Below are 14,860 nucleotides of genomic sequence, written 5' to 3' on the forward strand. Positions count from 1 at the left end.
GGGGGAAAAAGTCCGGCAAAATGCTTTCACCTAACTGGGTGTGAACCCAGCCCCAGGGGTGACTGTCATTATGTAAATGGCTTTGTCACAGAGCTAAAGCCAGAGCCATTGAGAGAAAGCCCTGCAGGAGTCTGCAGTAGCCTAATACAAGACCCTGATGTGGTGGGGGGGGGGAGTGGACAGCAACCAGGGAGCCAGTGTCATGGCACAGTGAGTAAAGCCACCACCTGCAATGCCAGCAATTCTGTGTATATCCCTGCTGCTCCACTTCTGCTCCAGCTTCCTGTTGACAGACCTGGGAAAAGCAGTAAAAGATGCCCCACCACCACCACCACCACCACTTTTTGGGTCCCCACCACTCACACAGGAGACCTGCAGGAGGTTCCTGGCTTTGTCTCTAAGATTAGGGTACTCTTAATAGTCCTTAACTCTAAAACATCCCCCAGAGGAAGAGGCCAAACAGTCCCTGAAAAGGAAAGCATTGACCAGGAAACACCCCTTGTAAAGCACAGGCCTTTCACACCAGCAAGGGACTACCCCAAGCGCAGAAGTGGTTCCCAAGAGGAACGAGGAAAAAAACAGAAGTTACAATGAAGTGCAAAACGCCAAGAAGAAAATGAACACAAGCTCCTAATTTTAGCAATGTTATAAAATGTTATAAAATTCCCCCCCTCCTCCCTACCCTCACCCCCACCCTCCAAAAAAAAAAAAAAATACTGCCCATGAGCTGAGATTCATCGAATCTGTGCATACAGCCCCTAGGTTACTTAGGGGATGAGAGGAGGAGCAGAAAAGCAGGAGGCAATTCAGCATTTTATGTGGCCTTTAGGGAGATAAAGATGACTTTTTTAAAAAAAAATGAAGTGCATATTTGATTTGAAGATTCCACTCCTCTAAGTCAAAGGCCCTAAATGGGAAGCCACTGATTTTCTTTTTTTAACAAGCCTCGCATATGCTCAGCTCTGGGTACGACCGTTCCCTTCACGACCCTCCAGAAACATCCACACACACTTGGTCCTGCTCCCGACACAAGGCTCAGCAGCACCCCGACCGCAAGCCCCACACAGACTCAGGAAAAGCCGCAAACCCACCTCCCCACCATCCCAATCCCCACCCAAGGGGAAAAAAAAAACCCACAGCATGCCCCTTAGCTTTTACACAGCAAGAAACCCACAGATAGTGTGTGTGCCTTGGGGCTCCTGAACAAACTCCTAAAAGGCAAAGTGTTCATCTCTCAGCAGTCACAGGAATATCCCCTCTCCCCTTTGGATGTAGTTAACATGTTAACCATCCTGAGTGCCCAGCACTTGAAAGACTGAAGATTTCACACACACAGCAGCTTTGCTTTCCACCCAAGGATCTTACACCAGTGCACGGCTTCAAATTCACCATTAAGAGGATGCCTCTTTTAAATCAGTAATTCCACTAATAGCTAGTTCACTTCAAAGGGCCACCCCCAGATGGTGATCCCCCACCTAGCAAGTAGCCTGGGTGGGTGCACACAACTTGAGGCTGACAATCCCACGAGCTTTCTTTCCAGGGGCGAAGACGGGAAACTGAGAAAGTCTTTCCCGGGGTTCATCCAGGACAAATCCCAAAAGTGACAACCTGTGATGGCGCTTCTCACCAGTTCGGTGGGTCCCGTCCTTGGGCCATTTAACAGCAACCTGTCTCCCTGTCTGCCTTCCTGCCTGTGGACACCCATTCAATGCATGTTGTCCAGCAAATCCCATCTCTCTCTCTTTTTTTTCCCCACGAAGTGGTAGGCCACGGAGCAGGGCAGCTCGGGTGACACATTTGAGGACCCACCGACCAGGGCAGAGAAAGGAGGAAAGCAGCCTTGGGAAGCTTATGGGGTTGGCGTACCTCACCAGAATAAAAAGCAAAGAACACCACAGCAGCTCAAGTACCAGGGAGAAAGGGCGTGAAACCCGCGTTCCCCAGACCAGAAGCCCACCCACAGGGCAGGGATGGAGCTGAGGGTCGGGGGACAGGATGGAGTTGGAAAGAGGAATAGCAGGGACGCCAGAGGGCTCAGGGTGGAGCCCCAAGGTGGTGGCCGGCAAGGACGGAGATGGAGCAGGTGTTCGACACAGCAAACCAGGGACGACCCCGGACATGGGACTGGGAGCGGGGACAGGACTCACTCGGGGAGGTCCAGCGGAGTCATCCCCAGCGCCTTGCCGGGGCGCGCGGTACACTTGGAAGCAAATCCTTAAAAAACCTTCCGCTGCCCCCATTTGAGAGGCGGGCACCGACGAGGCCAGCCCCGCAGCTCCCCACTCCTGGGTGATCCCCGGGCCCCAAACCCTAGCCCTAAGCCCCTGAGGCAGGCAAGTTCCAGACCCTCCCGGACGCAGGGGGTCGCTGGCGGCCTCGAAGGCCGACGGCGCGGGCCCACGCAGGGAGGGAGCCGGTACCTGGGCTCCGGCAGGACGATCTTCTTGCTGGCACGGGCGGCCGGAGTGGCCTTGCTCTTCTCCATGGCCATCAGGTAGCTCACATCGGCCAGCACGGCCTCCAGGTCCGCCATGTTGGCAAGTGGTGCTGGCGGCGGCAGCGGCGGCGGCGGCGGCGGCTCCTCAGGACCCGGACGGGACGCGTTCCCGCCGCCGCCGCCCGCCCGTCGCGGCCCGACGTTGGGGGGCCGCCCCGGGGCAGCCCCCCCTTCCGTCTCCCCGCGCGCCTCCGCCCGGCGCGCGCGCGCGCGCACGGATCCCCACACACACACACACTCACACAACCGCGCGCGCGCGCCACCAGCGCCCAGGCGCGCGCCACCGCGGCTTCGCGCCTGCTGGGGTCGCCACCCGCCCCGCTCCGCCCCACTCACCCCTCCCCTGCGCACGCGCCCCTTCCTCCCGCCACGGTCTCTAGGGAGTGCGCGCCCCAAAACGTCCTAGCTCCTCGTAGTCCCTCCCCGTCCCCTCGGATCCCCTCCTCTCTCCCTCGGGGTGGCCACGAGGGACTTCCTCTCCCTCCTCCTTCTCCTCCTCCTCCTCCCGCCTATCCTTCACCCTGCCCGCTGTCCCCCACTTCCCACTCCTCCCAGCGCTGTACCCTACCCCAGGAGAGCAAACCCTCCCTCCTGGCGCGCGCGCCATCCACACACCCAAGGGACCGGAGCACGGGCAGAGCTCCAACTGGACATTGTTCACAGCATCCCTCCGGGAGGTCAGGATGCACAAGTGTTTCACCTGTCCCCCAGGTGATAGTGAAAAGCCCTGCTGGTAGGAGACACTCTGGAACCCTTCACCTGCCCCCTTCCCACCCGCCTCCTCCTCTGAACCCAGCTGGGCAGAGTTCCTGGGCTCCTTGTTATGCCAGGCCACCCGCAGCGAGAGCGTCCTGCTGGGAACCGCGCGTGGGCAAAGAGCCCTGGGTGCCGGCCCGGTGGCCACTGCCTGGCACTCATAGCTGATTCAAGTCACCGCTCGGGAGCACCTCGGAGAGTCACCGTGCAGAAGAGGGTGGGGGAGGGGGGTCAGGTTTTTAGGGAAGTGCAAACCCCCCAGGCATGCGGGAATTTCCAGCTTCCTGGTCTTCACTCTGGGTGTCTGCGGTCACCAACACCCCTGCCTGGGGTTTTTTAAGAAGCAGCTTCTTATTTTTTTTTTGTGTAGTGATGTGCACAAATTGACATTCAGAAACCTGGAGTGGAGGGGCGGTGGGGGGGGTGAGGCTGGGGCTTTCTGCCTAGAATGGTATTAAGGGACACTTGGGAAATCAATACAACCCCTCTCACACACGCACATATACACGCATACGCACACATTACCCACCCACTTCCCAGAAGAATCCCTTTAATTCATTGGAATTGGCCACAGGGCATCTGAAACCTCAGACGTAGCAAGAATTTGATGCATGCTCTGCCAGCAGCTTTAAGGGTTAACAGAACCCACCAGAAATAGCTAAAGGTCAAAATTTGGCTAAGGTCAAACTTTGGATGGTTCCTGGAATGTCTGACAAAAAAAAAAAAAAAAAAAGCCAATTCCCCCATCACCAGAACCCAGTCCTCTCTCCTCCTCTCGCCCCTCCCCCCACCACGCCTGTCACCACAATGGGTCAGTTCTCAAGATCTAAGGTGTCATGTGTGTGACAACTGTCCCCTAAAGGGCAACAGAAAAGAAGGAGGAGTGTGCGGCATGGGGGCTTGGATCTGCACAGAGAGCAGAAATGATGAAAGAACACAGATCCATGAAGGAGCCCAAGATATGCATAAGGCAAATATCAAACTTCATCTTCCACCCACTTTTTTTTTTTTTTTTTGCCTAAAAACAGGAACACAGAATGTCTTATCAAAGCTCACTCAGGAGGAAGAGTAAAGTTCCCTTCCCTGCAAGAAAAAAAAAAAATAGCAGAACATTTTCTTATGATTTAATTACTACCGTTCCTTTCAATGTTGTCTGTTTATCATCCAAGCTTTTCCATGATCAGCTTGTCCAGTGTTCTGCCTGCACTTTCTGGGTCCTCAGAATGTGTCAAAGATACTTTGTGGATGTCTCTTGCTGTTTTGTTGTTGTTGTTTATTTGTTTTAATCAACAACATGTTTGGGGGTGTAAGTTTGAGGCAAGACACCTCAGGTCAAACCCCTGTGCCCCCGGGCTGGGTCCCATCAGAAGTGGCATTTCACTTCTCTGTCTTTTATTGCCCATCTAAGTAAAGCAGTTGTGTGACCCCAGGGTTGTTCAGACAGAGGAGAAATGGCACATAAAAAAAGGCACCTAGCCTGACACCCAGCGCAAATCCCCCTGCACCAAGGTCATGCTTTTCCTCTGTGTATCTGGCTTCGTTTTACCCTCCCATGCGAGCAAATGACACAGAAAGCAGCTAGTAAGGGTCATTCAACTTGAAGCAGGAAGACCCCCCCCCCTTTACCAAAAATAACAGCTCCCTGAGGGCATTTCCAGGCACCAGCATGGCAAGCTAACATGACTAGCCTTCATAAACAAAGAGCCATCGCTTTTCTCACTGCAAAAACAGGGAGTCCAAATTCTGTTCCTCTCACCAAAGGCCCTAACCCCGTGGAAGTCTGTTAACTCAATTACCCCCAGGGGTATTTTTCTTTTTCCTCGCATGAATCATGTGTGAACTTCTGTTCCCTATCTTTCTTTCTTCTTTGCAGTCTCGCTTTCTCTATGCAATGCCCCCCCCCACACACACACACACAACACCCCTGTCTTCTTTCCCTGGATTCTCTCAATACTAGACAGTGTGTGTGTGTGTGTGTGTGTGTGTGTGTGTGTGTTCACTGGAAACAAAAGGCATTAATGACAATGATGAAATTGTCATAACCAACCTGTTGGATTCTGGCCCGCCATCCGGTAACCATTCTAATTCAGAGAAGACAGATAGCAACCCATTTGTACTGGGCCCATTTGTAAGGCTCCCCTACAAATCATAGGGTCCCCAAGCTCCCCCCACCAACCCCTGCACCTCTACCCCAAGAAGAATTCAGTGACTGCTCCCAATAACAGAGAACAACTCCAGGCTTGCTGCAAACCTTCACCAAGTTCCCTGTCTCTGATCTACAACCTCTCCCATTAGGGAAGATGTGGCTAAGACAGGTGAGTTAAAAGTCTAAGCTCTCTGGAGCGCGGTTTCCGATGACAGCTCCAAATGAGGATGGGGAAGAGATGCTCACTCGAACACTAGTGGGTCTGTCTTGCTCGTTTTAGATTCTGGACTTTTCTGAGGCTTCCTAATCCCAGAAGCCATAGACTCTCAATGCTAGCAATGGAGAAATGTTGTCCTGGGAAATTAACCACAAATGAGGGGGAAAGAAAATCAACTCTGAAGGTTCCAATTGGAAGACTTCAGAAAAGTAGGGAGGGGAAAAATACCTGTTCTCCATGCACTAAAATCATAATATGTAAGTCAATGGCTGCTATGAGAGTTACTTGATTTTTCAGAAAGCACTCCCTTAGATATAGTTGTTGCTCAAGAAAATTGCAAGCAATTGGCATTTCCGTGGTTTTATATCCAAGCCTCTTCCTGTGTAAGGGCTCTGTAAGTGTCTTCTCTGGGGACCACCGTTCATTTCTCCTGTAACTTAGCTCCCATTTCTACTTTAGTGGTGCCCAGAGATTAGGAGCTGCTTGCTGTGTCTACTTCATCAGCCAAGCTCTGCAGACACCTGGCAGCTCCAGACTTCAGACGATTGGCCTAAAGGCGTGATAACCAAACTTTGCTTTTAATTGCCCTGAAATGATGTCCAACACACACGTACCTGCCTTTTCAAATATGGCTAGAAACTCATTGCTCTGCAGGGAGAGAGAATCTGTTGAACAAGGAGCCAGCGATTGTTGGGGCTCAGAGTCTGGGACTGAAGCAGGACCCGTACTTCTGAGCTGTGTGACCTGGGGAAAGTTGTGTGACCTCTGTGTGCTTCTGCACTCTGTCTCTCTCTCACACACACACACACGCACATATACACAACAGTGCTAATGGATTGCTGTGAAAATGACGCTGTAACTCAGGAGGACGCAGTTGTTTTTATCTAGCAATTATGACAGTGATTAGGGCATCAGTGGCCCCCAAAGGCCAGATTTCCAACTCCAGCAGGAGTAGCTGGCACTTGAACAACAGCTCCGATGTGGGATGCTGGTGTCAACAGTGTCAGCTTAACCCACTGCACCACAACACTAACACCCAGTGCAAAATTAAGTAAATAATTGAAATGTATGCTTAGTTCCCCCTCCCCGTAATATGCATTGTTCACGGTCTTTTTAAAGACCCTCCTCATAGGGATGGATTTCAATTTTTTTTTTTTTGCACCAAAATAAATACATACCTTTTCATTCGGTTTTTTTCATGAACTTTTGTAATCCCTTTCTGTGTATAAAGTTCTCAGAACCATGTCTCATTATCATTGTGATCATCATTAGAGTATGTCTACATTATGCAAGAGGAAAAACCAGTAGTGCTAGCCCAGCTCTGACGTTCACGGATACCTCTAAGTCTCTAAAACCTTTTAAATCTCCCTTTCCACGGAGGGATTGCATGAGCCAGTCTCCGCGGCCCCTTCCAACTGTAAAATTCCCTGGCTTTATTTAATCCTGCTGTGAATCCTTTAGCAAAGTGAAGACTAGTCACACCCTTTGGTAACATGTTTTTGGCTGATTCAGACAACACCCAGGTCATTCCCCAGGCTCGGCGCCACTACGCTACAGTCCACAGGTTGAGTGAGCAGTCCATTCATCAACTGACTTCTAGAAACAAACTCATTTGTATTCGTTTCTTCCACTTATCTTTGGGCCTTGCTCAAGAGGTGTGTGTTGAATGAGCAAGGGAGCGAATAAATGGATGAATGACATCATAGTTTGCCTCAAAGATTCAGCCTTCCCCTGGGACATCATCCAAAGGGGCAAAAACATGCTCCTGAAAGCCACAAAGCCCCCATTAACAAGTGCACCCTATGAAAGAATGAGCCTTAAGCCAGGCCCTGTTGTTCCTCGATGCTGCAGTTGGTCCAGGAGGCCCCTCCAGTAGCAAGAATCCTGATGGGCTCAATCTACAGAGAATCTGCTAGCATCTATTGGGTTTGTATCCATTCATGGAATTCATGTGTCTGGGGGAGGGGATTGGTTTGTTTGCACACCAGTGTCATACCTTTCTAGGGGCGAGGGAGACAGGTGCTTTGATGGTGAACTGTACGGGAGGTACAGAACCAGAGCCCATGCTGGAATCAACACAGGGCCCAAGAGGCAGGCACGGCCAGAAAGAAGAACGAGAGAACAAAACCTCAGAGAAGACAAGAAATTGGAAGCTTGGCAAGGATAATGGGAAAATGGGCCCTAATCCTAGGATACCTAGTCAGTCCTGGGCCTCTGTACAGAACTGGAAAGCCAGTCTTGTCTGCCTCCAGTGGGATGAAAAGATAGATCTTGGATGTGTGAGCTACACAAGGCCAGAACTTTGCTGCAATGCAAAGTTCATCCCTTTGCCTCCTCGGCAATATTCTGGCTGAAAGGTCCATTTAACTTGGAAAATCAAATGCAAACAACCCAGGAGAGGCCATGGTAGGCCTCCTAAAGTCCCAGAGGTCTTCTACATCTGCCACCTTAGCAGTTCAGGTCATCATCACAGGCCAGGCCACCTGGGCCTATGGCAATGGCACTGAATGACTCTACTCCCCCACGCCTGGGAGATTGAAAACCCATCTGCTCCCATTCCAGCCAGCTCAGTTTCTTCTCTCCTGGTCAGCAGTGACAGCTCCCCATCCTCTCAAAGCCCCCAAGTACAGGGTCAGACTTGATTACAGGGGGTGCCAGGGCCAGACCAGTCATAACTGGGATCTCAGAGGTCCACCAAGGAGCCAGCAGAAGGGTATTTTCCTCTGACTCTGCCCAGCACTACCTGATGCTTAAGTGATGAAATTACTCATGTGGGATTTGGGCTCAGCACTCTCAGTGAAGCCCAGGTGGGGCACTACTCAAGAGGATTGTGTGCTAGAATAAGCAGTCCTCCAGGCACGTGAAGATGCAAGAAGCCCTGCAAGGGTTCATCCTAACAGGGGTGAGGAACTATGGGCCACAGGGATGTTTAGAACAGCACTTGCAGGCCAGATGAAATTATCAACTCTAACATTTAGCTTACAATCAACGTATTGAATTAGGAGTATCTTGTTTGCAATTAATAGCCGTGGTGGGGTCAGCCCAAATAGCTTCATGGGTTTTTATGCTGTCCAAGGGTCAACATCTTTCACCCTTGTGAACTTAGATAGAATGTTTCATTCTAGACCTGGAGGTTGTCCCAACAGGCCTTGGACAAGAGGATTTCAAACCACAGAAAGGTCAAATCCGCCAAATCTAAAAGGCAGAGGTGAGTCAGCCAGGGCAGAGACAATGCAATCACATCACCCCAGAGCTGCGATGGGGAACTGAACCCTCTGAGGGCAGGAGAAAACCAGCAGAAGGTCCCAAGAGGCAAATGACATAATCAAATGGACATTTTGTTAAGATTCTTTCTGGGTGGGGCTGCCAATGTGGCATAGCGAGTTAAGCCACCACCTGTGAAGCCAGTATCCCATAAGAGCATCAGTTCAAGTTCCATTTCCAATGCAGCTCCCTGCTTATATGCCCGGGAAGGCAGCAGAAAGTGACCCAAGTGCTCAGGCCCCTGCACCCACATGGGAGACATAGAAGAAGCTCCTGGCTCCAAGAGCTCTGGCATGTTTCAAGCCTGGCCATTGTAATATTGGGGGAGTGAATCAGACCTCTATCTACCCACCCCCCATGTAACCCTACCTTTGAAATAACTAAATATATATATGTATTTAAATCTGTCCATGGATACAAGACTAGTTGCAGGTAGAGGAAGATAAAGGGAGATTCTAGAGGGTTCCAGAATACCAATTCTGAAGATTCAGTGAGGGTGGGTACAGTTCGCAAACCAGCAGCACATCAGCCATGGCCCAGTGTGACTCACAGGCCTCTGAAACAGCAGTGAACATAAAAGGAACCAACCCTTTCTTCCTCCCTGGACCCCCCCCCAAAACATATTTCTTCTTTCCCACCTAAAAGACCCCTATGGCTTGCCCATTTCCTCTTCATGCTTCCAAACCGTTCCCTCTTCAACCCATCTGGCACTCCCCTGCTTTGACTTAATAACCTTCAGTGGCTGCCCACTGCCAACCACATTACCTTCCAGCTCCTCTGCCCACACTTGTATTCCATGCTTCTATTTCTGCCTGACCCTTTAGCATGTTAGTTCATGTTTCCATTCATGCAGAAAGTATTCCTTGAATGCCATCACTGTAGCAGGCACTGAAAGGGCATCCCCACCCCCCATCTGCTGAGACACAGAATGCATCCCCAGAGGTTTTCGGCCACACTGAAACATTCTAAAGCTGCTTAGCTATATAAATTTTTTTTTTAAATCAGAATGTGTGCAAATTAGTGTGCATAGCACTTTATGTGATTGTCCCTTAATATCACCTCCAAAGGCCCATGATGAAAGCAATTGGCCTCGCCTAAAGTAAACTTTCAAGTCCCTGGCAAACAAGCGCAGCTACTGAGACCACAGGACTGGAACTCGGGCCGTCTGAGCCCAGAGTTTGCCCTCCTGACTCCTGTTCTTTCCATGTGGAGTTTAGACCACCACTCTGCTCAAACATAGTAGCAGGCACAAAGGAAAGTGGATAGTGGAAATTCACAACCCAACTCACCCTCCTGCTGCTCCCAAGTTCACATTGGCTCAGCCTCTTCTGTCCTGGGGTGGTGTCCTCCTCTTGCCCCACTCCCATGCCAACACTCTCCTTCAAGGTCTTTTCATGAGCTTCTCAACTCTCTACTCAAACGTGACTTCTGGCATCTCCCGCCTTCCAAACAAACATGCAGACCTGACAAACCCTCCACTTATTTTTTTTTAACTTTTTAAAGAAATTTATTTTATTTTTGATAATGTTTACATACTTGGGAAGGATACATGCCTACAGATCACTGATCAGGGTGGGAAGGGTTGAGGCATGGAGAAAAGGGGATGTTTCCAACCTTTTTTTTTTTTCTCCCTATACCCAAGGGAAAGCAGGAGAGAAGAGGAAAGGCTGCACTTAGCCGCCCACCTCATCAACACCCAGGATGGGGGCAGCCACTCCATGCCATCCCAGGATCCCCAATGTACAGTATGTTCCAAGAAACTCTCCACTTATTTTTCTTTCTTTTTCTTTTTTTCTTTTTCCTTCCTTCCTTCTTTCCTTCCTTCCTTCCTCCCTCCCTTGCTTCATTCCTTCCTTCCTTCCTTCCTTCCTTCCTTCCTTCCTTCCTTCCTTCCTTCCTTCTTTCTTTCTGTTTTAATTGGAAAGGCAGATTTACAAAGATAAGGAGGGACAGAGACAAAGCTCTTCCATCCGCTGGTTCACTCCCCAAGTGGCAGCAACAGCTGGAACTAATCCAAATCCGAAGCTAGGAGCCAGGAGCTTCTTCTGGGTCTCCCACGCAGGTGCAGGTTCCCAAGGCTTTGGGCCGTCCTCGACTGCTTTCCCAGGCCATAAGCAGGAAGGTGGATGGGAAGTAGAGCAGCCAGGAGACAAACTGTTGCCCATATGGGATCACGGTGCGTGCAAGGTGAGAACTTTAGACACTATACTACCATGCTGGGTCCAAAGTCTTCATTTTAAACCAGGATTCTAAAAGAGGAGTTTTTTTTCCTTTCCTTAAAGAATGTCATCCATCGGGAGTTGTGTGTGTGAGTGAGAGAGAGAGAAAGTGAGAGAGAGAGGGGGCACACATGTGTGTAATACATTGAGGGCACTATGTTCATTTGTGTTTGTTTCCTTACCTGCTGGGAATCAGACTGACCTGGTAAGGTTCAAGGGACCTCAAGGGTTGTGATATACTTGAGAGGGAGGAAGAACAGACATGGAAGAAAGGCCCTGGCTTGAATCTCACTTCTAACCTGACCTGCAGAGCCTCAGACAAAGCACTGTGGGCTCCTTTTCACAGCGAGTGTAACGAACAACTGTAAGGTTGCTGTGAAGATAAAGTGGGATGATGAGACGCCCGGGTGGGGCTCATCGGGACCTGAATGGGGGACACCCACATCGATGTGGTCAGGCTTGGCGACCCCCTGTGCCTCAGCTTCCAGGTACCCACCCACACTCCCATCACCCCCCTCCTTACACCCTATCCCTCCACTGTGCATACAACTGTTTCCAGAAAGAACATAGCACGGACTCTGGCAGGAAGCCATGCAATGTCCCGGAACCTTGACCACTCTAGAGTGTAAAATGCTTCCCTTCAGTGAGAGTCACTCTCAAGGCCAAGTTCAGAGCATTTCAGACTTAATTGGGGATTGGCACCAATCCAGCCCTGAAACCCTCCCTCCTGCCCTGCCCTACCTCTCACCCACCAGAACCAACCATGACATCCTCTGCCTCATCTGTCCTGGGCTGCTATGGCAGCCAAACCTGACCAGACACCAGTTCCTTGAATCCAGGCCCCCAAAGCTAATGTGTCAATGTTTATTTATTTACAGAAGCACAGAGAGAAACAGATTTCCCATTCTCTAATTTGCTCCCAAGAATCTATCATGGGCTGGGGATGCACCAGAGCTTAAGCTGGGAGCTGGCAGCTCAGTACAGGTGCCCAACATGGGTGACAAGGAGCTGTTGACTTGAGCTGTCACCACTGCTTCTTAGTGCAGCAAGCTGGAGTAAAGAGTCAAAGCTGGGGACTGAACCAGGTACCTCGAAGTGGAATGCAGGCGTTTTAACCACAAGGCTAAACACCCGTTCCATACCCTAAAGGCAAAGTGATGATCATCCAAGGATGAGAAAAAAACCCCTTCTTTTTCTCCAAAGAGCTAATAGTCTCAGATTAAACAATTCTATTGATCTCCATTCATTCATTTAACCATTATTTCTTCACCTCAATCATTTATTTTTTTAGAGGGGCGTACAGTATGGAAAGCAATGTAATGTTGGGCAAGGGAACTTCCTTGGCAGTTAATAGATTAAATCATTTTGTGTGCTAAAAGGATACAGCTATCCTGTAACAAGAGAGATTACAATGAGTCCAGGAGGGCTACTCTGGGGAAGTAACATTTAAGCTGAGAATTAAAAGATGAACAGAAAGGGAGGGGCAGAGATGACCTTGGGATGGACAACACAGCAAGGTGGCAAAGGCCTCAAATAGGGGGGCAGTAGAGGAGCAGAGATGGACAGCAGGAGGCGGGATAAGAGAGAAGGACTGAAGCAGAGCGGAGACCAACAGGGTCTTCAGATGCTACACAAAAGAGCTGCATCTTTGTGTGTCCTGAGAGCCAGGGGAAAGCCACCGATGGATGGGCAGTAAGCAGCGACGTGAGAGGATCCGATCAACTCCTTACACAGAACCCTGGCTGCTCCCTGCGTGATGACCCTCCCCTCCTTTCAACCGAGTCCAGAAAAAAAAAAAAAAAAGCTTGGGGCACGGGCTGGGCCTTTCTAGAGAATTCTTATAAACTTGCTTAAAATAGGAATGAGAGGAAGCAAACAAACGATAGCTGTGTCCAGCCGGGCCTTGGTTTTTTTTCCTAAACAAACCAGAAGGATGAGTAGCATCTCCTCCTTGGAAGCACAGAAAATAACAACAAAATGTCTGTTTGGTTTCCTTCTCTCCAGCTCCCAGGAGAAAGGCTCGGCATGCAGATGGTAGCCAAGCGGGTGAATGGGGCCAGGGACCCAGGTTCTCCAAGGCTCCCTGTAGATCCCAGGGGGACATGGGAGCAGCAGTTGCCCCGGCTCTCCCTCCCTCCCCCTTGGGCCCGCTGCTCTTTCTTCTTCCTTGCCTGCTCTCCCGTCTGGTTGCCTTCCACCCCAACTGAACCCTTGCTGGAGAAATGTGGCTGCCACGAATGGCTCCCCTGGGAGTCTTGCTGACTCTTCTGATCACGCTGAAGAATGTGACTGCAAGAAGGACAGCAAGAGATTTTCCCAAAGACTCTGGAATTCTGCACCATGAGTCCTCTGCCGGTCACGGAATGGTGTGGTGGCCTCATAGCAGTGCTTGGAGCCGCCTTCCACACACATTCCATATACATTCCATACAGGCGTTTTCTTCTTAGGGATCACCACCTGGCAGTCTGACCACACACTTATCACATACATTTATCATCTTGAAATTTCTGGGTACGGCTCCTTGAGGTCCTCTCCGAAGGGTCTCCCAAAGCTTTTGTCGGCGGGGGATGTGATCTCACGTGAGGCTTGACTGGGGGTGGCTCTGCTTCTAAATGGGCTCCTCATGGCCTGTTGGATGCAGAGCCTTCACATCTTGTTCATTTTGCTAACAGTCGCCAAGGATTCGTCCTGGCCCCTCCAAGCTGCATTCAATTTCTGGCCGTGTGGGTCTCCCGAACACTGACATCATCAGAATCTCTCAAGACAAGCATCTCTGGATGTGACTGCTGCTGTGGCCACACTCCAATGGCCACAAAGTTGATCAGAGGCAGAAGCAAGCACACGACCTACATCCTGCCTGGAGTGCTCAAGTGCAAACAAACAAAAACCTTCTTGTTTTGTGTGTCATCTCATCAGACAGTGTCAAACCCACCCCTCACCACCTGGGACCCCAGGAGACCTACATCCCTGGTCCTGCCCATTTTCTTGCTAGCAGACCATGGAGGTTCTGCAGCCTAAGCCCTCATGTTTAGATCCTATTTGTGTGCAATCTTTCATGGTAAAAACTCTATCGCTGATTTTCTTCCCAGGGTGTACAACCCCTGTCATGCTCTGTGACCACACAGCATGAGTGGCAGATGGTCCCTTTCCACATCTTTCCACATCTCACTGGCACCAGCTGGTGTGGCAATGACTCTCCTTCAAGGATGCTCATCTCTGGGTGGGACCCTGAGTAGAGGGCTGGTTTCCCTACCTCATCTGTCTACTCATTTCTGCTATCTTATTAGACCTCTTTTAGCTGATCTGCTATTTCCAGGACTAAGCACACTCCACTGTAATGCAAACAATTACCACTGCTTAGGCAAATGGGAGAGTTGCAGTCAGTGCTACCTCGGAACATAAATAACCTAACAGGCTCTATACCCTATGCAATTTTTTAAAAGATTTATTTATTTTTATTGAAAAGTCAGATACATCGAGAGGAGGAGAGACAGAGAGGAAGATCTTCCACCCGATGATTCATTCCCCCAAGTGAAGCTGAGTTGAGCCAAAGCCAGGAGCCAGGAGCCTCTTCCAGGTCTCCCACATGGGTACAGAGTCCCAAGGCCTTGGGCCGTCCTTAACTGCTTTTCTAGGCCACAAGCAGGGAACTGGATGAGAAGCAGGGTGACCGGGATTAGAACCGGAGGCCATACAGGATCCTGGCGCGTTCAAGGCAAGCACTTTAGCTGCTAGGCTACTACGCTGGGCCCCTTATATGG

At 50.3% G+C, this 14,860-nt stretch overlaps 1 protein-coding gene across 1 annotated transcript in view; it reads right to left on the reverse strand.

Moving 5' to 3' along the window:
* GRK3 (G protein-coupled receptor kinase 3) overlaps window positions 1-2,605 on the reverse strand; it is a 108,094-nt gene extending 105,489 nt beyond the window's left edge. The window contains exon 1 of the mRNA XM_041003887.1: window positions 2,421-2,605. Coding sequence (XP_040859821.1) covers window positions 2,421-2,533 — 113 coding nt within the window. The 5' untranslated portion in view covers window positions 2,534-2,605. The remainder of the gene's footprint in view (window positions 1-2,420) is intronic.
* Between the last annotated feature and the right edge of the window lie 12,255 nt (window positions 2,606-14,860).

This window comes from Ochotona curzoniae, unplaced genomic scaffold (genome assembly GCF_017591425.1).
Source record: "Ochotona curzoniae isolate NIBS_2020 unplaced genomic scaffold, NIBS_Ocur_1.0 scaffold_274, whole genome shotgun sequence".
Lineage (NCBI taxonomy): Eukaryota > Metazoa > Chordata > Mammalia > Lagomorpha > Ochotonidae > Ochotona > Ochotona curzoniae.